At 36.6% G+C, this 25,743-nt stretch overlaps 1 protein-coding gene across 1 annotated transcript; it reads right to left on the bottom strand.

The window, feature by feature from the left end:
* Nucleotides 315-24,009, bottom strand: LOC109825565 (E3 ubiquitin-protein ligase RFWD3-like). Its single transcript, XM_020392422.1, has 14 exons — nucleotides 23,927-24,009; nucleotides 23,074-23,152; nucleotides 22,870-22,959; nucleotides 22,752-22,796; nucleotides 13,073-13,108; nucleotides 12,672-12,707; nucleotides 12,449-12,548; nucleotides 11,513-11,577; nucleotides 6,991-7,101; nucleotides 6,751-6,890; nucleotides 6,627-6,666; nucleotides 5,149-5,211; nucleotides 4,890-5,071; nucleotides 315-1,368 (listed from the first exon to the last, which is right to left on the bottom strand). Exons 1-14 carry the CDS (start codon nucleotides 23,962-23,964, stop codon nucleotides 882-884), a joined length of 1,512 nt encoding a protein of 503 aa, XP_020248011.1. The 5' UTR covers nucleotides 23,965-24,009; the 3' UTR covers nucleotides 315-881.

Genomic DNA, 25,743 nt, shown 5'->3' with positions numbered 1-25,743 from the left:
TCTCTCTTTTGTCATCTTAGAGAAGTGTTTCTAAACTCAATCTAGCTTTACATTTATATAATTGTTTGATTATCATTTTATTAAGCTAGAGTTTATATTGAGTTTAGTTTTGATTTTGTTCTCTTTGTTACACACCCACTTGAGCTTTTAGTATTTTCATACATAATATATTTAGGTTGTGAGAGATTGTAACATTGAGTTGGGCTTCATTGTACTATGTGGACATTTCAAGAAAATCATGATTTTGCATAATGGTAAGAATCTAGAGGTGGCTGCGTGCACAAATATGATGGCTACAATAAAATTTAAAGATGGAATGAAAAATCATGACTCGGTTTGGCATATATGTAAATTATTTCACATCAACCTGTGAGAAGACTTCAACGTTTTACAAGAGAAGTACAATGTGGGCATTTCAAGCAACAAATACATACTCGAGTTCCATGAGGAAGACGGATACAAGAGAAAAATAGTATCACTGGGCACTCACAGAACAAATTGCATTAAGCAGTAATTAGCATTGTGCTATAGATCTACTTTAAACTTAGAAGAGAGAAATAGTATACAACAAGTTATGTACCTTCATGAAGCAGAGAAGCCTACTACTGGGAGCCCTTTGTCCATTCTTCAGGGATCAGAATGGTATTACATATCAAACAGTGTGAAGAATTTGCATCTCCAGATAAGCCTAGGAAACTGGGCCAGCGGCATGCACGTACACCAATACACGTATGAGTTGCCTATATGGCTGAGTGCATTTGAAGGATGAGTTTACTCCAAAATCAATGTGAACTTCAGATGTGGCACAAGAAGATTGTGCACTTGAAAGGATGTTGAATTCCAAAGAAAACTGAGCATGATTTATGCAATTGTCAAAGGAATTAGAAACAAGTGAAAACTTGACACATGTCCTCACTTATACAGCCAAGAAAACCAGGACCAGTGCCTCTTGCGTACTTCAAATCCAGAATGGGCTGTGGATGTGGCCTGAGATAGTTGTGCACTTGAAATTGTGGCAAGTTCCATAAACATACTCTGCGTGATAATTCATCCCCACAAGCGAACAATGGGGCATTGCCGTCAGTGGATATAATTGCAGATTTCGACATTCTAACCTCGCTTACATTACCAGTTCCCATTGAATAAGTCTCGAATGATGCACCATTTATCCTCTTTATGAGGACATGAGAACCTAACTTCCCTGATGTAGAAAGTGTTGGTGAAGGTGATATTGGACTCTGTGAAGAAATGATATCACTAGAGAAATCAACTTTAGGACGAAAAGAGGCTACTAAATCATCACTTGAACTGCTGCAAGCAAGTGATATGCATACACCATATTTGTCAGTTTCTGGTATTAAGAAGGGTCTGCAATTGAGACACATAGTACAATCATTTCCAAAAATGAGGAGAAATTAAACAGAAGACGAAAAGGAAAAAAGCTTACAAGTGTATAACATTCTCTGTTCTATACATGGTGCAGAGCTTATTGTAGGCATGCAAATTTGCAATAACAAATTGAGAGAAAAAAAACTTCTACGAAAAAAAAAAGATTATAGATTCTTAATAAGTACTTTTAAGGTTTACTGCTTTGATATCAGAAAAATAAGAAAGCAAAAAAGGAAGGCAAAAGCTTGGCATGCTAGTCACATACCAAATCCTCAACAGTATTACAAGGCTGTCTTGAGATTGAAGTTTAAGTGCATATGGAAAGCCAATTCAAGTGGGCAAAAAACTTTATATGTGATTCAAGTAGTTATGACATGCCAACATGAAAGAATAACAAAAGATGTTTGGCTCAATTATCAAATTTCCTTTTCTTGAAGCCTTCCAAGATGCATTGACATTCAGATGATTAAAATAAAAACACTCAAATAACAGATATTTAAATAATCTGAAATGGTTAAAGAGGTTTTTTGACCTGTCACTCAGGATATACTTTATAGGTAATAACTCCTACTGGTGGGTTAAATAAAACACAGTTTATATGTATTGCTGATGACCAGATAGATTAACGGTCATAAAGAATGCCATGGGGCAAAAAGGTTAGAATATCACATACAAAAATTAAACAGCCAGCACATGTTGCATACAGGAAGAGATTTATGCAGTCATCATCAACTAACCAGTCAAAATTCTAAAATTTCTCCTGATGATTTTCTATACACAAATTCTAAAATTCCTCCTGATGATTTTCTATACAGGAAGAGATTTATGCAGTCATAGTCAACTAACCAGTCAAATTCTAAATAAGTTTAGAATTTGAACGCATTTCCACCACACAAAAGTTTGCTTACCAAACAAAATAATTAATTACCGTTCAGGATTTATTATAATTGTACTTGATGGGCCATTCATTTTCAGTAAAGTGTAATCTCAAAACTCTCCCAGCAAAGGATGTTAGACCAGATATGGTGAATGTCATGCGCAATATCTGGACAAGCGACAGAACTTGACTGAAAACAGGAATCTTCAATTATATGATAGACTCTTTACAAATAGTTGGTTATAACATAACCAATGTACAAAAAAAACCTAGAAAAGATCAGTGAAAATATGGAAGATAATCTTATAATAACTTCAGTAGAAGTTCAATCAAACTCGAATATAAACCCCTCTCATAATGGGTTAAAGTTTCATTGGCTTAATAGCATAAACATGGTAAAACATTCAACAAAACAAAAAAAAATAAAATAGATGTTCAAGAAATTGATAAGATCTAAGACAAAAAGAGTTGATTCGAGAATTGCAGGTCATCGGACATGAGCAAATGATGACAATGCAGAGCTGATTGAGCAGGATGTCCTTTGTGTCATAGCTTAGAACATGCTGAATGCAGATGATTACGATCGTAGGTGTTTGATGTACTTCACGTTGTTCTCTTATTCTTTCTTTCCAAGAGAATTGAGAAGTGTCATGTTATGAGGAAGGGCTCAGAATAAACAGAGTGAGGATACCCAACACTATGGTGAGATCTTCCAGCTAAAGGGGTACAATCAATAACTTCTCTATCTACAATCACATAAAGTAATGCAGATGTATGAAGTTTCTTGTGCAGCACAATATGCTCATGGGAAAGCAGGAAATTCCTATTTGGAAAACAAGTAACGAGCTGCTGAAACTGAAAATTGAGCCATAAAAAAAGTAGTTATTACCAAGAAAGAAATCTACATGAGTGTAACTAATGTAACTATCAGTGTTGTAAAACACGCTCTGAGCGGCCGCCTAGGCGCCCGCCTAGGCGGAGGCGGTGCCCAGAGCGTGCAAAAATGCCCTAGCGGGCCGCTTAAGCGGCCCACCCACGATTTCAAGCCCAAAAAATTGAGTTGGGCGCTCCCAAAAACCCGAACCCAGAAAAAAATGCAAAACCCAAAACCCAATACCCAATACCCAAAACCCAAACTCAAAAGTAAAACTAACCCTAAATCTGTTTCACTTTCACCTGACGCCGCTAGCAAAAAAAATCTTCGATCTCTGCCAAACCCAAGTGCGCGTCTTCAATCTTCCGACCGAGCTCGTCTTCGACTACCTGGGAGATCGACGATCGTCTTCGAGCTTAACTTCCAAGCTCGTCGTTCTCACCTCCGACGTCCTGGACTTCCGAGCTCATCGTTCTCACCTCCGATCAGATCCGGTCAATATCAGTAATCCTCCGGCCCTAATTACAACGTAATTTTGGGGAAATTTTCCTGCGTGATCAGTCAATTTCACTCATTTCTTGTCTTTCCCCTTTATTTCGATTTCAATTTCCTTTTTTTTTCTTTTTTACTTTTTTGATTTGATATTTGATCTTCATGTTAGTAATACTTTTTCAGTTCAATTTGTGGTTATACTGATCTCGAGACTATTTTGTATCTTCAAAGAAGTTGTGAATTTTGTGATGTTCAAAATTTCAGCTGGGTAAGTACATTGGAAATTGTCAATTTAATGAGATTACGAAATTCATTGATATATGCTCTGTATGTCTGAGTTACAGCTGTAGTGTATCATTATTTATGGTTGTGTTTGTGTATGTGTTGGTATTTTTGTATTTATGCAATGTTGATTGAGTATATATATATATATATATATATATTATCATATTATATATATATATATATATATATATATATATATATATATATATATATATATATATATATATATATATATATTATATTATATGAGGAATATGGGTATACTTGGGCCAAGGATCCTTGGTAGTGATGTGGACACATCTTGTCCATACATCACACCTTGAAGTTGGTTGATGCTCCATCTTCAAGGTGTGATGTATGGACAAGATGTGTCCACATCACTACCAAGGATCCTTGTACCAAGTATACCCATTTCTCTCTCTCTCTCTCTCTCTCTCTCTCTCTCTCTCTCTCTCTCTCATATTATATATAATATATATATATAATATATATATTATATATATATATACTTATATATATATATATCACAATTAAAAAAAGAAAAAGAAAAAAACCGCCCAGAAACCGCTTAGGCGCCCGCCTAGGCGTCTAAGCGCTGGGCGCCAAGTCCGGCGCCTAGGAGCGCCCAGCGTTTACATTGGTAACTATCTCATCCTACTTGTAGATAAGGTGAAAAAGAAGTGCTAAATCAGTCATGTAAAATTTATAAATAGATTCCAGGTGGGGTGTACTGGAAGAACTTCCGATGAAAATGAAGAAGTCAGGATTAAGTGAAACCAAATCTATTTAAGGCCTCAAACAAGAGAAGAGAAACTAAAGCATATTTGCATTAAGCACAAAACAAGGCGCAAAATTGGGTTTCTCAATCCTACCTCCCAAATCCTAACCGAAGTACACATTTGCAAAAAAGAAATAACAGGAAAGAAGATAAAAAAATCTAATAAGTGTTTATCTGTTGTGCATGATGCAAACCTTTCCCCACTACCACCAATATCCCAAACACATGGTCCAGCAGAAGAAGCAGTAATGAGTTGTCTTGTACTGTTCATGTGCAAAACTGAATGGATAGTGTGTATAGGATGCCTAGACAAACCATCCATCGAGTACAAATGTCCTGAAGTTTGGCGTAAATCAAACACCAGAAGCATGCCGCTCTGCAGAAAGAAGAACAATAACCACCTTATATCAATTTTTTACCAAGTAAAGTTGAGAGTATATTGGAATATCAAACCTGCAATCCAGCATAAATATGATATGGATTATGGACACCTCCAGAACATGACCAGGCAGGACCCTGGGGGAAAATCATATTAGTTTACCAAGAAAGGTGCTTTGTAACTAAAACCATATCTTTTTAATTCAAAGCATGTTCTCAGAAACCATCCTGTGTAATCTATGTCCACCAAAAGAAAGCAAACAACGAAAAATACTCTGCAAGATCAATTTCTTAGATGCTATTACTATTAAATTGAAGCCATATATAAACATCAAACACAATTATAAACATCAAACACAATAAAGGGTATGGTCCAGTCAAACTTAATTTCTAGGCAATGAGGTTTTTAAGCTTCTTTTAGCTGTAATGTCAAGGAAAAAAAAGCATGTCGTGCAGACTGTGAGAAACTAAGCAATTTTATCACATGACAATCAATAAGCATCACTTGTGAGTGATGACCTGGTACCATAATATATTACACGGAGAATGAAAATTTTGAAGAATGCCAACTTGACAACAGAATGGATCTTTCAAACACTCTCCATATTCTAAGCACACATCAATTAGTGCTTGATGAAGAAGATCTTGACAATTAAGTTCTTCTAGACTCGTGTGAAGAGGTTCTGTTTGGCTCTTGGCTTTATCTGTCTCAGAGTTTCTCTATAGTAAATTTATTATTCCTCCCCTTTTTTAAACTTTATTCAGCCTAGTAGAATTGGAGAGTTGATATCATCTATTCACGTGGACAATTGGTTGTAAGACATTGCCAAAAATTTGATAGAGCCTTGTTCACAGATGATTCCATTAAAATGAGAATTGGTTAAATGATAATGAGGTACTTCCGTATTACCCCGATGTGCCGAAAAGGAATCTTAATTTTCAACAAAAAATTTATACAATAATCAGTCAGTTTCATCAAGCAAACTGCAACAGGTAAGAATATACTTACAAGAAACACAAATGAATGTTTCAAGGGAGGAAGACCAGTGTCATATGGAAAAAGCTAAGAGCATGTTCGGCAACTTTAGTTAATAATCCACTTGGCTTATAATCTACAAATGGCTTATAAGTCAAGTGGATTATAATCCAAAATGTTTGGTAAATTTAGTGGATTATAATCCAAAATGTTTGGTAAATTTAGTGGATTATAATCCACTTCTAAGGGTAGAGTGTTTTGGCAAATGAGTGGCTTATAATCCATCCTTCTTGTCAAAATGACCAAAAAGGGTTGGAGATAAAGAAAGAGACCTTTGGAATTTTCTTAAATGCTTAGGGGCAAAATGGCCTTTTACTTGGTCAAACTATGTGGCTTATAAGCCACCAAAAAATAAGTTGGGTCGGGTTTTATCCCAGCTTATTTTCCTAGCTTAATAAGCTAAAATAAGCTGTTTGACAAACATGTCACGGTGGCTTATAAGCCACTTTGACTAGTTGCTAAACATGCTCTAAAACTCCAGCTTAGTAAAAATAAGATCAATGAGTTGAAGAATTACCGGTAAGTCATATTTGAGTACACAGTTGTTGCTTGCCATACTGAAATGTATACGGGACCTCAGTTAACAACTAAAATTTGCAAACAAAAGATCCGGAGGATAATTGAAATAAGAGCATATGTACCTAACAAGTGATAATCTCTTCCCAAGTGACGCGAGAAGTACATGTCCACTGGGAAGGATACACATATCTCTAATAACCCCGGTGTTGGAAGGAAGCTGAACTTTATCTATTTCAATTGGATTTGGACCTAATAAACTAATCTGCAAAAGAGAGGGAAAGAATTTGAGCATATCAACATTTTCCATAATCATTTCTGTTATAATTAATTTCAAATCATTAAGAAAACAAGAAATGCATTACCTTGCTAAGAACATGCTCTCCAATAAATCCGGGTGCCTTTCCTGCTATTATTAAAATCTGACTGGATGCATCTATTCCAATAACTCGGGCACCATCTAACCTGAACTCCTTCTGTTAAAGAAATACAAGAAATTGAAGATTTAAAGATCCCAGCAAACGAAATTAAAATGCTTCAAAATTTAAACTTAGCAAATAATAGATTACAGAACAGTAAAATAGTTGTCCACATACATACAACATAACTATAGTTATTAATAATTTTCAAAACTTAATTTAGCGAACAGCTACATTACTAAACGCTAGCCAAAATCTTACTTCCATTAAAAGTACGAGTTCGTGAAAATATTTCTATGGTTAATATTACTCTTAGCTTTTTTTAAATATTACAATGTTATCCTAATCTATTCTAATTATCATATCTTCTTTGAATTGATAACTAAATAATTTATTCTATTCATAATGAGATTTAACATGTTATTGGATAAAAGAGAAACGTTTCGCATAATTCAAATCATTTACTTATTTCAGTTTGTAAAGAAATCTAAAAAACATATGCTAGCCAACACCTAAAAGTTTTTGAATTTTGTAGAAAGTTTTTACTTATTGACATTAAAATGAATATGCAAAATTACCAACCCCTAGAAAATTAAAATTTTGTAAAAAATATCATACACCTTTTAAAAGTATAGGTTTGGAAAAAACTTTTCATGGTAAATATTACCCATAACTATTTTGAAAGGAACATAACTAATTAAAAATCTATTAAATTTAAAATTTATAAAAAAACACCCTTAAAGTTTAGTACTTTGCAAATTACCCTCCAAAGTTCTAAATTTTTCAATGATTTTTTGTAATTCTTTGATTTCAATGTAATTTTTAATAGTTTTGTGTATTTATAAATTACAAAATTTTAGGATTATTTTTTTCAATTTTTAAAACTTTTGAGGGTGTTTATTTTATAGTTTTCTAAATTTTCATTATGTTTTTAGTGTAATAAACAGATACGTCAATTAATGATAATATTGAAGAGTAAGTCGTTCTTAAGATTATTAGACCATAGTTAAGTGTGCACATCACTATTCCTAGACAGTATAGTTTATATATGCAAAAAATTTCAGACAATCTATATAGTGGTTAAATTTTTTTTGATTTTAATGTACTATTTTTTATAAATTATATTTAATGTGAAACCACCATGTAATTTTGACTATGATCATCATAATTTTAATACGTTTGATTGATTGACTATATACGCATATAGACCATAGATTACTATACTCTCACATGAGTTAATATTTGGTGCTTAATAATTTAAATTATTACTTTTAAATTTAATATAAAGAGAAGCTCTAATAACATTTATTTATTTAACTACAGCATAATACAATCTCAATTCATTTTTTTTGCTGGAGATTTATTCCATAGTTACGCGTATCAAATTAGTAATTAAAATAATAATTATTTATGTTTAAATTAGGATGATTGTAGTTGGCCACTCACTATAGAATTTTTATGAAAATATATATCTTACTTTCTATAGCTATCTGCACTGTCCATATATATTTTATAAATTAGTTCTTAATTTGACATATTAAATTTACTTTTCCTTTGTAGAAATTTCTTGTTTGACTTTTAGACCGTGTAATCATCATATCATCATTCTAGCATAGAATGGATCTTACTTTAAATAGCTTCAAGTCAATGTTTGAGTTGAACTGAAGTATATACTATTGCTACTATGTGTATATATATTTTTTAAAATCATGCCAACACTTTTTAAATAGAAGAGAATATTCTAACCTCTGATATTATAAAAACTAAATATAGCCAATTGAGTGATTAGCAAAAGAGAACTTACATCAGAATAGTGTCAATAATAAGATAAAGAGGAAAGATAATGGCATTGTCAACAGTCCTACAAGTAGTAAACTACAATGTAAAGTTAACATATTTTGTGGAGCCCAATTACTGGCTATAAACATCGAGGTTTCCATATATATACTTTATAATTTATTAAAAATGTCATATAATCTTATATAGTAAAATTGATTCAATACTGAATAGTAATATCGTTATTAGGAAAAATTCTTCATGAACCAATATGTTCTTTACGATATATAAACTATGCACTCTAAATTTTTACGTCTTTTATAGAGCCAAAAAATTTGAATACAAGACTAACATAGTGCTTTCGCAACAACAAAATTCACTTAGCAGATGTGGATATTCTAGATGAGTTATGTGTCCTATATAGAATACAATTGCCCTAGACAAGTGAGTTATAATAGCATTTTTTATTCACATCATTTGGGGTAAGATTTGATAGGGACCTTGCATCAAAGAAAAAGAATTTTATATTTAGAGCACATTGCAAAATATATCATAATCTCTCTGCTCTAATTTCGGAAAAAAATAATTTTTCATACTTTCAATTTTACTTCTATGATACATAGAATGAGCTAGAAAATTAAATGAGAATATTAGATAATATAAATATGAGTATAACAACAACTAAAAGTTAACGTGAATATGAGTCAAAAGATAATATAAATATGAGTATAACAACAACTAAAAGTTAACGTGAATATGAGTCAAACCACAACTAAAAGTTTAATGGACATATTGCAAGTAAATAATATGAGTCAAACCACAACTAAAAGTTTAATGGACATATTGCAAGTAAATTCATATGCAAAATTCATTTACGAATTGAATGATCACCCATCTTTTGAAGATTTCAAGATACTAATAAATAGAAATGTTGTACTAGATTAATGTGTCTATAACTCACAAATAGTAGATCATGTGGTCACAGACTGGGTTGAAAGAAACAATGATAATATTTTATTTGAGAGAGAGATCATTAAGTTGATCAATCCCACAAAATATTTTGTTCTCTTTTTTATTTTTACTCTACTTTTATTAATTTAAATAATCATAATATTCAACCACGTGCATTGCACATGCATCTCAACTAGTAATAATAATAAAAGACTTACGTTCATGGTGTTCTATTGGAGGAATCAGCCCCACATTTAAGGGAAGGAAATCGGAGAGAAACAAGAAAGTTGTAAACAGAGGGCAAAGGGCAACAAACTTTTAGCACCCAATGCCAAGCCAAAAACTTGAGCAAATGACGTGCAATTATAGAAGCTAGGCTCTTGCAGTAACGCCTCTTATTAAGTCAGAAGAAGCTCAGTCTTAGCTCCTGTTTTACAGCTAAAGCCAGAGGAACAATTAAATAGTAGCACACTACAGCTCCAGGAAATATGAGTTGTTCTCATCAAGAATTTGAAATTGTCAAAAACTGAAGTTAGGCAAGCAATAAACTGAGGGGTTATACTTAAAGATTCAAGTATATGTCCCGCATCCCAAGATTACTGCCAAACATCCTATTCTTAAGATTAGAGTGGGTCACACCATCTTTTAGGTCGTCTTAGGCCCTCAATGTTTACAAATCCAAGAGTTACAAGCAGCTCACCAGAATGGCAAAATCCAGTTCCAAATTTTCTCTTCTAGTTCATTGAATGCATCAGACATCCATTTGCTTTGCAATGTTGATGTATGTGTGCACTTTTCACATTCTTTAGCAGCGAAATAAGATATCATGAATGATTTAAGTACAGTTCTGAATTTGGAAATGCGAAAAAATAGTCCTAAACTTATTGAAACCAGCAATCAACTATATTTTCCATACTTCATAGCCTTTTTTTGGTGAATGATAACAAATTCAACTAAAAAATTATTTTTTAGTCAAAAGATGAAAATTTGATGTGCTTGTTTTGATGAACAAATGAACTAAGAACATTAAGAAGTCCATGAGATGGAATTAAATAGCCAGAGCATTATAGGGTGTGAATAAAAGGGACGGCAAAGGTCTGAAAGATGTGCAGATGGTCATGGGATCCCCAAAATCTACACCAGATAGATGTATGATTAAGGAACAGGAAGAGCCATCATTAACTCTCATCAGAAAGAGAAAGAATGCCTGCATAACTTTCATGAATCAAGAAAGAGAAAATATACCAAATAGAATGACCGATATTGCACCCTGTTAATACCAAAACTACAAGAGAAATAAAATTTCAGGAAAAGAGGAATGAAACTTGAGGGACCAGAGTTGCAAAAAAATGGAAATCGGGTAGGTTGGAGTGAAAAAATTAACTCTCAACCCTCACGACCTCACCTAACTTCAAAGTTTTGGTACATTGAAAATCAAGCATAGCAGCAACCTGGTGTGTATAGGCTAGCAGTTCTATGACTGTGCTACAGTTGTTTTTAGAAAAGTGTTAGGCACGTAGACCAAGTGTAGGCTCATAGTTTATATGCCAAATTCTGCATTTGGTTTGCGTCTCACAGCTGATTAAAGCACTTAATTTTTAGACAAACGGGCTCGTTAAGGTCGAGTTCTAGCCATTATTAAACATTAGATGACTATAACTATTGGTATTTTTTAAGAGATATTTGTAAGAGAACATGAACAGATATGTTAACATAATATGAAATCAATAATAATGCTGACCTGTAAAACAAAGTTGCAGCAACGAGATTCATTTTGACGAAAGTCCTGGGAGACAAACCTGTTCTCTGTACACAAGCCAAATGCAATTTGATGAGACCAGAAACATATGAGGCAAATAACAAGCAGTTGTTTGTACAACAGTGTTTTAAAAGAAAAGACGAGGTCAAGGCGATGAGGTCTTATGTCACCTAAAGCGAGAGATGCCAAAAAAAGGCAATCGTCTGAGTGAATTGAGGCGATAAATATTCAAAAAAATCATAAACATTAGGTAATATACAAATATCAATAAATAGCAATAAGATAAATTAACGACAACCACAAATCCAATAAGTCATAAACCATCTAAATGAAGAAGAAAGTAACAAATACTAAATAGTAATATTAACTAGTAACACATAATTAGTGAGCAAACTTTTAATTTTAAGGTTCAAATTGTGACATGTCCTTCAAAATGATACAGGAAATAAAGGTACATTACCATAAAAATAGTAAAAAATGGACCAAAAAAAAGAAGTACAAATGACAAAAATAAACCTTACTTTATCAAACACCTTTCATACCCTCAAATTTTTGAAATGGAGATAAAGACCTCATGCCTTGCATCTCATGCCTTAGGTGAGGGCGTGAGGCGCCAAGGTGAGATCACAAAGCACCAAGGCGAGGTCATGAGGCGCCAAAAAGCGCTCGCCTTAGTAATCTTCATCGCCTAACAATACACAATGCGCTAAGTTACAAGATCACCTTGCCTGAGTGCCTGAGGGCTAAGGCACATCGTCGCCCTTGAAAAACTGTTATACATTATATAACCCTAAAATTGACCACTATAACAAAGGGATGAACACACCAGGCATACATAATGTAAATAAATAAATAGAAAAAAGAGAAGGAAAAAAAGAAAAAGGAAAAGAAGGTACAATAGCCATTGTAGAGCATTACCAGACAAGAATTGTGCTGAAGAGTTCAATCTCTCATCAGGATATGCACATAGCCTTCTCTGGGACCCTCCTGACGATGCAGGCTCTAACCGTAGCATTTTCTACATAGCAAAATTTTCTTTCAAAGTTTTTTTCCCAAGAAAAAGTCAAATGCAATGAATATAACACCCCAGATGAACAACACATAAGAATTATAGTACATTAAGAAGCATTAAGTATTCTACCTGTCTCCCAGAGCTCGGACAGTTCACAGAATGCATCTGCAAGTCATGAGGAAAATATGGATAAACACCATGGTTGACTAAGATGCATATAATTACTCCGGAAGGACCTTTTATTAAATCAAATGGAAACAGACTTCTTTGAATGATGAATTGACAGCACAACAAAAGATGTTAGATTAAGTTATTAATATATTACAAACTTAGGAGGTGACATGAGCAATAATTCTTCACACAACCAATATGCCACTTATTACCAGAAAGAATTACATGATTTTACCACTATTTAAATATGTAGGACAAGATTCAAGAACATTTGATGACAGTTAACTGCTCCCATAATCAAAAGGCACCAAAAGAAATCTTCTAAGGAGTATTTTGAGAGAGGGAGGATAAAATAGTACCTTATATTTCTTTATTTCCTCTTGCAACCTGGAGTTCTGCAAAGACAAACGAGGAACACAATGTTACCCAAGATGCTGCAAGTGTAAGAACTAGGAGAATTTGCAACATTAATCGATTAGTGTTCATATACTTCCTACATAAGAATACTAAATAGTGTATATGAAATGCCCTTTTCAAATTGACAAAAGAACACCATAAGAAGCGAAGTTTTCAACTGTTTTTCCCCCCGACAATATATACATACTCAGGGAAGGATAGAATCAGCTTAACAACAGTTAGGATCAGTTTTCAATATAATTATTGTAGTGAAAAGAGAAAAAGAATACCAAGGATAATAGATACAAGGACATGTTCGTTGTTAGATACTAATCAAATAAAAGGTAACAAAGAAAATAAGTACTTTGAAAAACAGAAACACAAAAAATGTCTTAGCACAGATGATGCGTACGAGATCCAGGATACCACACAATTATATTTAATTCCCCTCTTAATCGTTCTCATTACTGTTGGGAGCTTTTAATTTCTACGTTTAATATTGAAATAAATCATAATATGACATAGACAACAACCGCATGAATATACACATGCACGCACACATACATGTGGTGCCCATTGTAGGCACATAAAAATGTCCATAGGTTCCCGCACGCAGCTCGAGACGAAGAGAAGATGATGAACGTCATCATCCGAGTCAAAAAGGATTATCCAAGTGGCCCGCACGCTTGTCGGTCAACTTCAAGTGCCCACTGCGCTTGTCGGTCAGTTCCAAGTGCCCGCCGCGTTTGTCGGTCAGCTCCAAGTGCCCGCCGCGCTTGTCAGTCAGCTCCAAGTACCGCAAAGAAGCTAACGAGCGCATGGCAAAGCGTACAAGTCAACAAGACAATCAAATACGCAAAACGGCAGAAAGTATCGCGCCTCGAGTACCCAAAACGTGTTTCATGATAGATTTTTGGGATTTCTTCATTTCTAAGTGTTCCAACTGCTTAGATATCATATTTAAATGTGGATAGGCCGTTGTCAACTGAAGATATGATCAAATCCTTTGTTCTTATCCAAATACCCTACATCCGAAGCCCTATAAATACAAACCTAGGGTCTCCTTGCAAAAGGGGCGAATTATTATCAAGAGGAGGAGGTTCTGCTGGATTGAAGAGTCAAAGAGCACGAAATTTCAGAGGAGGTTAGCTAGATCCCGACAAACTTCGACATAAAGAAGTATTTCGAAGGATCCGAAGCCCCGTACTTCATTTCCTTGAGATTAGGCTTGGTCTTAATCTTGAGAAGAGTATTGATTTCGCTTGGTCGATATCAATACTTCAGCGAATACTTTCTTGGTGAAGTAGGAGCTCTGATCAATTATTCTGTCAACCGGATCCGGTCCGTAGACGGTCCACGGATAAACCCCGGCACAGGCAAAGATCCCACGCAAACAGGAATAGGCGATAAATGTTCTCTGTTGTGTGTTGTTTGAAGGAGATTGTAATTTTCTTTATTTTTTTCATTGTGTAAGATCTTATAAAAAGATCGTCTTTTTTCGGACTTATTGTAACGACTAAAGTTGTAATGAGTTATACAATGAATAAAACAATTTTCAACCCAAACACGCTGGCGACCACAGTGGGAGTCAACAACCTTTCTACGAAGGCTGATGTGTCGCAACCTCGGATCTGCATCTCGATTGAAGAAGTGGTCAAATACGAGTTCGACCAACGGAAATACGAGGAATATCTATCCTCCAGATTCTCCGCCTCTCGCAAGCGCAGGAAGATCAACGTCTCCGTTGTTGCGGTAGCTACACCTTGCAACGCCCCTTCGACCTCCAACAAGGTCGGATCTGCAGATCTGGACTCCTCATCAATCAAGGAGATAACCGCTGGAAGCGCGCCAACTTTGTCAAAAAGAGCTCGCCGAAGGCAACGCCAACGCCTCGCGAGCCAACTCGCTAAGAATTTGGAGCCAGTGGACGGAATCTGTTACAGGATGGATCTGAAATTCAGGGATCACCAAGCGCCCCAACAGCGAGCAAATGGCTCCTCCTCCAAACCAGCAACAAACAAATGGATCCAAGTCAAAAGGACACGTTCAACCCTTGAGGAGCGCATCCAAAAGCGTCGTGCACTCCTTGCACATGCGCGGATTCTTGTGCAGAAGGCCCGAGAGTTGCAGAAACAAGAGGTGGCCAAGGAACAGCAAAACCACGCCGAGTCTGGAGGCCGAAGCTCAAAACAGTGGCCAAAACACCGAAAGAACAAGAGTCATGCCTAGGTGACCCGGCTAGCCGCAGGTCACCAAGAGGTGACCCGGCCGCTTGNCGCCTGTTTATCCTACTCCGGTGAATTCTGTCCCTATTCCAATCGATCCTGCACATCCTGTGAAGCCACGCGGCAGTGTGAACTCATCCAGAGATAAGAAAGCAATGGCGGATCGTCTGGGTCATTTGCACAATGATCAATGTAAAGTTTCGATCAAAAAGCGCTTAGGTCCGGTGACTGAACCCCAAGCAACTCATCAGGCTGGGGGTTGCACTCACCCCCGTAACAAGTCTGAGCCTTCTCGTAAAGAGAAAACTCTCATACTGATCGCCTCGGACTGTGAGTCATTGTCCAAGAGCCCGTTGAGGTCCCCTGCTCACGAAAGTGTGGCTCCAAACATGACTCTTGAGAACGCCAACAATGCAGCAAGTTCTTAGAAGGAAACGTGTTTGTCAGACGACGACGTTATACCTGAAAAGTCATGTCAACACACGATAGATAGCTCTGGTCATCATGTCAATGAGTTGTACTATCAGGCTGGGGTACGAACAAATCTCGAAAGAGAGATACCCGAAAAACGGACTTTCATTGTCCGTGTGCCAAACTTATCAATGCAGTATTATCAGCGTGTAGTTACCCCAGGACCGCTCCACAGAAGGTCTCGGTATTCCAAAGGCTTTCCTCTGAAGCATCGAATACTAAGCCAAGACATTTCCGCAAGAAACAATCAGCCGTTCAAAATGACGAACTTCCAAAAGACAATTAACATGGCTGATAGAGGAAAATCAACTCGACATTCTAGTTCTGACTCGCTCATATCGCATCGTCTAACCCGGTTACGAGCGGGAACCATTAGACAAAGAGATTATCAGAGAATGCGGAGGGGATTATCCTCGGATGATGAAGCATCGATGCCAACGCTGTAATCGCTTCTGATAATACAGTATCCAACCCAGGATAATCCCGTGACGCACTTATGATCAACACCGAGCAAATCATAAAAATCATCGAGGATGCTTTGGCTAAGCAAAAAGAGAACTTCAAGTTCAAATTGAAAATGGCCATGATGCGGATGAAGGAAGAGCATGACCAATAGATTCAGGCTTTATCCAATCAACTTGGTGAATCCAGCCGTCGTAACATTGCTAACCAAGCAGGTAGCGATTCAGATGTAGACGAACACTTCGATGAAGACAACCATCTGGTTGACTAAAACGCTGGGGGTGACCCTACTGAAGACAATAACGCTGGGGTGATCCCACCGAAGATGACAATGCCAGAAATGGTCGCGTTGTTCCTTTTAGAAATCGTCCAAAGCATGATACAGACAAGGACAAGAAGATGAAAGATCTCGAGAGAAAAATCAACGTTCTGATGTCTGCTCGAGAGGTAAAAAAGACCGGTATTTCGTGTCCTTACCCAAGAGAATGGGAGTCAATCCCGTATCCGACGAAGTTCAACCTGATCAACTTCACACCGTTCAACGGGAAGGGCTCCCCTACTCAACACTTGATTTATTTTAAGTCCTACTTAGGAGTGATCTCTGGCAACGAGTCTTTGATAGTCCGCTCATTCGGTGGCACCCTTCGCATGTCTGCCTTCGATTGGTACCGTTGTCTCAAGCCTGGAAGCATCAACGGCTGGGACGACATGAAAAGCTCATTCCTCGGTAATTTCTTTGATGATAACGCCGAGGTATCCATCAGGACACTCTTTGAGGAGAAACAGGAAGATGAAGAAACGGTCGACGAGTTCATCAAGCGCTTCCGAAATAAGACGATAAATTTTCAGAGATCCAGTCACAGATGACTCCATCCTCCAAACCTATCATAACAACCTATTCATTGATATTTTAAAAATTATGGGAGTATCACCGCCCAACACCTGGAAAGAGTTGAAGGTGCGCGGAGAGCAAGCCGAACGCTTCCTCAGAGGGAAGAAAGCCAAAAGAAGTCAACTGACGGCTAACCCTCCGAACTCAAGCTTTGTCTCACGTGATAAAGGGAAGGCACCTACAACAGTTGTTAACGTTAATCATACATCGTAACAACCCCGAAAACAGCAAAAGACTTCGGATCCGAAACTCCAAAAAGAGTACTCCTTCAAGGACAAAGATATTCCAACCATTTTCGAATCCCTCCTTAAAAACAACAAGATCAAACTACCACATATCGCAAATCAAAAAGAAGCTGACAATACTGCGGATCCAAAGTACCGTGCGTACCATAGGAGGATTTTTTATCCTACCAATGCTTGCTTTGCTGTTAAAAATAGCATCCAAACCTTGGTTGAAGCTGACGTCATAACGCTAAATTAAACCGAATGCACTCTGAAAAGTATACGAGTATAAACTGTTTCTCAATCCTCCAACAGGTGCATGAGGATAAACTGCTCCATGCATACTCCAACAGATATATGAGTCTAAACTGTTTCCTTTCTTTCACGGGAAGTTCCTGGAGAGTGTCATGCCTAGTATTATTAAGGATAACCCGGTCATCCAACTAAGTATAATGTTACACCCGGTTTCGCAAAGAAAGCTAGGGATAGATGATTCATGTAACGGGAAGTTTCCGAAAGAATGCTATATAGTGTATTCTTAGGGATAACCCGGTCACTATAAAGAAGTGATAAATGAGAAACTCCCACTCGGACTCTGAACGCTCAAGAGTGAAACGCATCCAATTGCCGAGATTAATTTCACCAACTTCCAAGCACTCTTTTGTTGAGACGAGATTCGATCACTTCGTCGGATCAATCTTCCCTCACAAAACACTTCCACTGGTGTTTGATGATTCACAATCTTCTACCACAAAATCCCTTACTGATCAAATTAATTGACGGTGGGTCCACTAAAATTCTTTCTGGTTTAATCCACTCAACCTCTCATTGTGTCTGTGCACTCAACACTCCCATTTTTAGAGTCCAGATATAATGCTTAGAATTTTAGTCTACTAATTTTTGATAATTGTCGAACCCCTTTGTATTAAGACCTTATCACTTGACACCAAGAACCCCTACTGAGTGATTTGTACAAATCAATACTCCCACTGTGATTTGCACTCCCACTCTCACTTGGTCAAACCTTTAAATAGTTAGGACCACAACCAAAATCCCCTCTCAATTTTTTCCATGAACGAGAGATCCACTTTTAAATCGAGTGATCAAACCTTCCTACAGTTAGGATCGCCTCAAACTCCCACTTGGTCAAACCTTCCTACCATTAGGGTCAAAACCGTAATTCACTCTCGATAAACGAGAAATACACCTTTAGTTCGGTAATTAAACTTTCCGACAGATAGAATTATCCGAATCTTTTCGATTCTCGGAGTGGATATCTCACTCTTAGTTTCACCTTCCCGGATTCTTGAAGTGGAGATTCCACTTTGACTTTCCTTTGCAACTGGAGATAGAATATAAAATTCTTCCTCTTCACCTTCGGGAGATGGATATAAAATTCTCTTCCGTATTGGGTTTGTTTTTACCCCAAAAAAAGACCTGGAGATAGAATTTAAAATTCTTCCTCTCCAGCATCGGGTTCGTCTTTGTCCCAAAAGAAGACATCATCTTTCAACTCCAAAATTCATGCTTCACACATATGGGAAATTTTATTCTGAATCCTAAGTAGGGATAAGTTAACGCCTAATACGCGTTGTCGGTTTAGTCTTTCGCCGAATGAAAAAGACACCAGAATTCAAGTCTAGAAAATTTTATCCTGAATCCTAAATAGGGATAAGTCAACGCCTAACACACGTTGCCGGTTTAGTCTTTCACCGATTAAAAAAAACACCAAAATCCAAATCTGGGGAATTTTATCCTGAAGCCTAAGTAAGGATAAGTCAGCGCCTAATACGCATTGCTGATTAGTCCTTGACCGTAAAAATAACAAAAACCCACATATTCGATATTATGACAGGTTGTTATTAATAACACCATAATCCGTGCCTTACACGTATGGGGAATTTTATCCTGAATTCTAAGAAGAGATAAGTCAACGTCTAGTCTTTCACCGATTGAAGAAGACACCAGAATCCAAGTCTGGGAAATTTTATCCCAAAACCTAAGAAATGATAAGTCAGCGCCTAACACGCGTTGCCGGATAGTCTATTCCCGTAAGAAAGACGAAATCTACGTATTCAATATCGTAGCACTAAGAGAGTTAACTCTCTCTATTCCCGTAAGAAAGACGAAATCTACGTATTCAATATCGTAGCACTAAGAGAGTTAACTCTCTTAGCACAACGTTACATGTGAAAATATTCAATATCGTAGCACTAAGAGAGTTAACTCTCTTAGCACAACGTTACATGTGAAAACGGGTTTAAACGGTTCAGATGCTAGCCCGATTCAAACGGTAATCGGTAAAGACACATCAAACCCGTTGAAGGCTGAAAGTTTGCCAAAAATCCTAAAGTCTACGCCTAACACACGTTGTCGTTTAGTCTTTTCACGTAAAAAAGATAAAGTCTACGTATTCAATATCGTAGCACTAAGCACAACGTTACATGTGGAACGGACTTGAACAATCCGTATGCTAATCCGACTCAAACGGCAGTCAGTAAAGCCTCATCAAATCTGTTGCTGACTGAGGGTTTACCAAAAATCCTATATATGCGAAAATCACTGACGCATTAGCTTCATTAGTTGGTCTCGTGACTTGAGCATCCAACAACTTCGGGATAAGATTCATACCTGCAGACGAAACAACTTTAATAGTTGGTCATGCAGTCCGAAATTTAGGACCGCCTCGCTCCAATGTCTTAAGAACTTAAACTGTGTAGACTCTAGCAAACATACGAGTATAAATTGTGTTAACGCCGAACAACGCGTTACAGTAAAGGTCAATGCCGGGCAACGCATCGATAATGTCGCCAAATTAAAATTAAGAAAAAATTCTAGGTTAAAGGATGATTCTAGCGAGTTCAATCACATTCAGGTACTAATTCCCGACAAAGATGATCAAGTTCAACGTCAACTCAATGACACGAACTAAGTCCAGAAACTTACACACCAATTTTAGTTCAAGACTTCAACAACGGTCAGACGATAAACACAACGTCAGAAGAACTTCATCTATTCGACAAAATACTGAATAGACTGAAGGCTGAAGAAGTCAAGAATTGAGGCAATTCATAGGTCCTTTTATGCGATCTCCTCAATGAAATACTAAAGAGTCTGTCTTATCCAAAGCATTCCAGACTTTTCTATAAAAAACATGAGTCTGAAATACTTTAGAGGTGGTATCTATAGACGTCTAAAAATACTCATAGGTTCCCGCGCGCAGCTCGAGACGAAAAAAGACGATGAACGTCATCATCCGAGTCAAGAGGGATTATCCGAGTGGCCCGCACGCTTGTCGGAGCTGGTGGCCCGCACGTTTGTCGGTCAGCTCCAACTGCCACCATGCTTGTCCACTGCCCGTCGTGCTTGTCGGTCAGTTCCAAGTGCCCGCCACGCTTATCGGTCGCCTCCAAGGTGTCCGCCACACTTATCGATCAGCTCCAAGTGCCCGCCACACTTATCGGTCAGCTCCAAGTGTCGTAAAGAAGCTAACGAACACATAAAACAAGTTAGCGAAGCGTACAAGTCAACAAGACGATCAAATACGCAAACGACAGAAAGTACAAGTTTCGAAAAGTCGCAATCAAATACGCAAACGACAGAAAGTACAAGTTTCGAAAAGTCGCAAAGTGCCAAAGAGTTCAGCCGAGGTGGCTAACCCGCCCCAACGCGGGACAGCGCTGGCTAACCAGCGCCAACAGAGACAGTGCTGGCTGACCCACATCAGGCGCGGTCAACGTCGGCTGACCCGCGCTGGCGCGGGTCAGTCTTGACTGAACCCGCGCCCGGCTGCCGGGTCAGCACGAGCTGTCCTGCGCCTAGTCCAAGACGACAGCGTCTGTCGCACGCCTCGAGTACCCAAAACATGTTTCCGGATAGATTTTTAGGGTTTCTTCGTTTCTAAGTGTTCCAACTGCTTAAATATCATATCTAAACGTGGATAGACCGTTATCAACTGAAGATATGACCAAATCCTTTGTTCTTATCCAAATACCATGCATCCAAATCCTTATAAATACAAACCTAGGGTCTCCTTGCAGAGGGGGTGAATTATTATCAAAAGGAGGTGCTGCTGGATTGAAGAATTAAGGAGCACAAAATTTTAGAGGAGGCTAGCTAGATCCCGACGAACTTCGGTATAAAGAATGAGTATTTCGAAGGATCCGAAGCCCTGTACCCCCTTTCCTTGAGATTAGGCTTGGTCTTAATCTTGAGAAGAGTACTAATTTCGCTTGATCGATATCAGTACTTCAACGAATACTTCCTTGGTGAAGTAGGAGCTCTGATCAATTATTCTGTTAACCGGATCCGGTCCGTAGGCGGTCCACAGATAAACCCCAACACAAGCAAAGATCCCACGCAAACAGCAATAGGCGATAAACGTTCTTTGTTGTGTGTTGTTTGAAGGAGATTGTAATTTTCTTTATTTTTTTCATTGTGTAAGATCTTATAAAAAAATCGTCTTTTTTCGGACTTATTGTAACGACTAAAGTTGTAATGAGTTATACAATGAAGAAAATAATTTCCGACCCAAACACCCATATATAGATTACATGTGCACCCCCTACCCACATACATTGACTATTACTGAAACAATATTAAAGACCTCATAGCACTAAAAGAATTTACATACTAAAAAATGTAAAGAGTGAGAAACAAGGAGAGATTGAGAAGGAACACTGTCATACTCATAAATAATATAACTAAGATCAAAACCATTGATGAACAAGAATGCTAACGTAGTAGGTTTTTTGTCTCCGCGATATTTGTATTTTACGTACCCGTATCAAAGTAATGTAATTAGGAACAGAGATTCTCCATCAAAAAAGTTTGTTGGAATAATGATATTAATTCTTATTTGATCTAACTTACATTTCGTTATTTTCAGCACAACAACGACAAAGCCTTTATCCCAAATGTTTGGGGTCGTCTACATGAATCTTATTATTCCATTCTGTTCGATTTTTGGCCACCTCCTCCACAAAGTTAATCATTATCATATCCTTCTTAATTGTTTTTAACCAAGTTCTCTTATGTCTACCTCTATATCCCTTTGCTCCAATAACTCTAATAAAACTCAAAACCCAGATTTGCAAACCCCCCCCCCCCCCCCCCCTCCTCCCTCTGCAGGCGTGGTGCGGGTGCACATGTGCGCTAAGGTTTACTAGATCTGGTTGTCCATTTTCCTTTACTGGGCTCTATTGTGTTTGCAGGACTAAAACATTATACTAATGCCTAGAAAGAGAAAGGGCAATAAAACGAGTAACATGACAAGAGTGTACCGTGAAGAGGAAAAAAAAAGACGGAAACATGAGAAGATCAATTATCACTAAGGATATAATAGAAAAACGATCAAGTGCCATAATACCTCCAACTTAAGGATTTCATTTTTTTCGCATAAAGATAGCAGTTCCTGCACAAATAAGGGTCATCTATCAGTGAAATACCATCGTAATATATAAATGGAACACTGAATGATATATAACCTTCTCTTTATCATCATGTGGAACCACAACCAGAGGTGCATATAAGTTAATAATCTCCTTTTGCTTAAACTTTCTATTACATTGTGGACACTGCAAAAACACATACCGAATAGCCATCATAAATAACTGTACCAGTAATTATGTTGTCAGTGAGCTCAGGTGCATCAAAAAATATCAAATTTCAATAACTAGATGAATGGATACCTTTCCATCACTCTTTCGACATCGCCGTAGCCATTTCTCTAAGCAGCATTTACCATACACGTGTCCGCAAGGAATACAACTACACAAAGATAATTGATCTATTAGATAATATTAATTTGTACAAACAGACAAATGCTAGAAAATGGGCATAAGGAAAGGAACGAAAATCATAGAATTACATATTGCAAACTCCTTTGCATACAACATAAACTAAACAGAATCTTCAAGTATAGATAATAAATATCATGTCATGCTCCGATAGAAAAATAGTTGGCTATGGAATCCAACTCTTAAGGCATGAGTGATAAATGGTGACAGAAATCTAGAAAAGGTCTGTGACCATACGAGTAAGAGATTTTTTTCCGGAGGCCACTGAAGAATAACTCGAGCTCCACAACTATTCATGAGGGTTATAGAATTTGACATCAGGATTCAGACATGCCTTACATAGAGATGGATAGGAAATTAAACACTTGTCATTCTCCTAAACAACTTTTTAAAATCTTAGGACTTCTAGAAATCAAGCAAACTCAGGTCAATTTTATGCAGTCTTAACCATCTCAAACAACTCCCCGCAATTTTTATGCAATCAATGTAACCTCTACTTGATACGAGACCCTATCTTTATTCATTTATTTATTGCGATTTGCATGGCAAATCAATAGCATCATTTTCACTACGCCACACATAAATTATTTGGACGTGTCATCTCTTAATTGGTGACTTTATAGGTAATGGTTTTCTCCGCATAATAAGTTCAAGTTCAATCCTTTCCTTCACATTACTCAAATTAAAATGCATATGAACGAACTCTATTCGAATCTATCAAAAAGAAACCCCGATCCAAACATACCAGACTCGATGAGGACCTTCAGAGGTCCAAGGCTCCATACAAATCGGGCAATTTGCAGTCGCCGGCTGATCCAACTGCGACTCGCAACCACTCTTCCCCTTCCCCAATTCCCCATTCTCCTCTCTCTCCTCCTCCTCCTCCTCCTCCTCCTCCTCCTCCCCCTCTTCTTCACCTTGATCTTGATCCAACCCCTCGTTCGCCGGAATCTCTATGATCTCAACCTCCGGCGAATCTCCGGCCGCCGCCTGCTCGCTTAGGGTTTCGTCACCTGGAACGTACTCCTCATCCTCATCGTCTTCATCATCTTCATCTTCGTCGTGTTCTTCTTCTTCCTCCTCCTCGTGATCCGATGGTAGAGAAGGATTCGACGCCATTGGTTAGAATCTCCGATGGCGCGAAATGGAGGGAAATCGAAAATATGGAGAGGATTTTTGAGATTAATAAAAGATGAAAGGAGGGATGGACTCGGGTCACAGAGTCACACACTCACACTTGGGGCTATTTATCTAGCAGCATTAACGGGTCGGGTATTGAGTGGGTAAACTATTCGGACATGCCCAAATCTGAATGCGTTAGTCACCTAGAACTTAAAATTGGAACTGGGATAATCTATGAGATAAATTTTTAAGATATTAGTCACATAGAACTAAAACTAGAATAAAATTTTACAGTGTTAGTCAAATAGAACTCTAACAAATTTAGAATTGGGATAATGATACAAAATTATCCCTTTTTTTCATTTTCCTATACAAAAATGAGAGTTTTACTCTCTCAAATTATTCCAAGTTTTAGCTTGGAACTAGGTGGTAAAAAACTAGAACTCATATTTATTTTGTTATTTTTTATTTTTTATATTTCTTCTTTTCTCTACTTCTTCCCTATTATGGTTATCACCATCATTAGACCATCATTATAATAATAACTGTTAATATCTTATAGTCTAACCAAAAGTTATTTAATAGTAAAGAACATTCTTGTAAGGAATTATCAATCAATAATAGTAAGTTTAAAATACATAAATAGTATTTATATCTTCAAAATGCATAAATATATATATTTCATGATTATAAAAATTTATCCCACGTTATCTTATCAAAATATCCTGCTTCACAAAAAATTTACTATTTATCCCACTAAAACATCCCTCTAGCTAAAAATTATTCCACTTTAAGAATTATCCCATTTTGCATAAAAATGTCTCAATTGACTAACACCTCCTAAGTGTGGATAATTGTTTTAATGGAATAATTTTATCCTTTTGGGATAATTTAAGTGGTGTAAAGTTAGACAATTCGGGATAATGAGAAAATTTAAGACTATTATATTTAAGACTATTGATTAATATAATAAAGTATAATATTATACCTACCACAATATTGACAACATATTATAGACCATTGATATTATAGAAAACAGTATAATTAATATATTAAGACTATAATTAATATTGACAATATATTAAGACTATTATTTAACATTATACCTACCACAATATTGACAGTATATTTAAGACTATTAATTAATATAATATAATATTATAGAAAATAATAAATTATTATATAATAAATTATATTATAATATAATTAATATATTATTATATTAAATATATAAGCACTATATTATAATACAATATTTTATATTATAAAAATACTACAATAATATTTTTATTCTAAATAATAAAAAATATATTAAATAATATAAAGTAATATTATAATAGTATAATACTAATATTATAATATATAAAATATTATTAACCAATATGTAATAATGATATATAATAATGTTATATCAAATAATATTATATAATATTTTATTAT

Source organism: Asparagus officinalis, chromosome 10 (genome assembly GCF_001876935.1).
Source record: "Asparagus officinalis chromosome 10, Aspof.V1, whole genome shotgun sequence".
Lineage (NCBI taxonomy): Eukaryota > Viridiplantae > Streptophyta > Magnoliopsida > Asparagales > Asparagaceae > Asparagus > Asparagus officinalis.
Note: the sequence above shows the minus strand (reverse complement) of the source record. Positions and strands in the feature narration are given on the sequence as shown.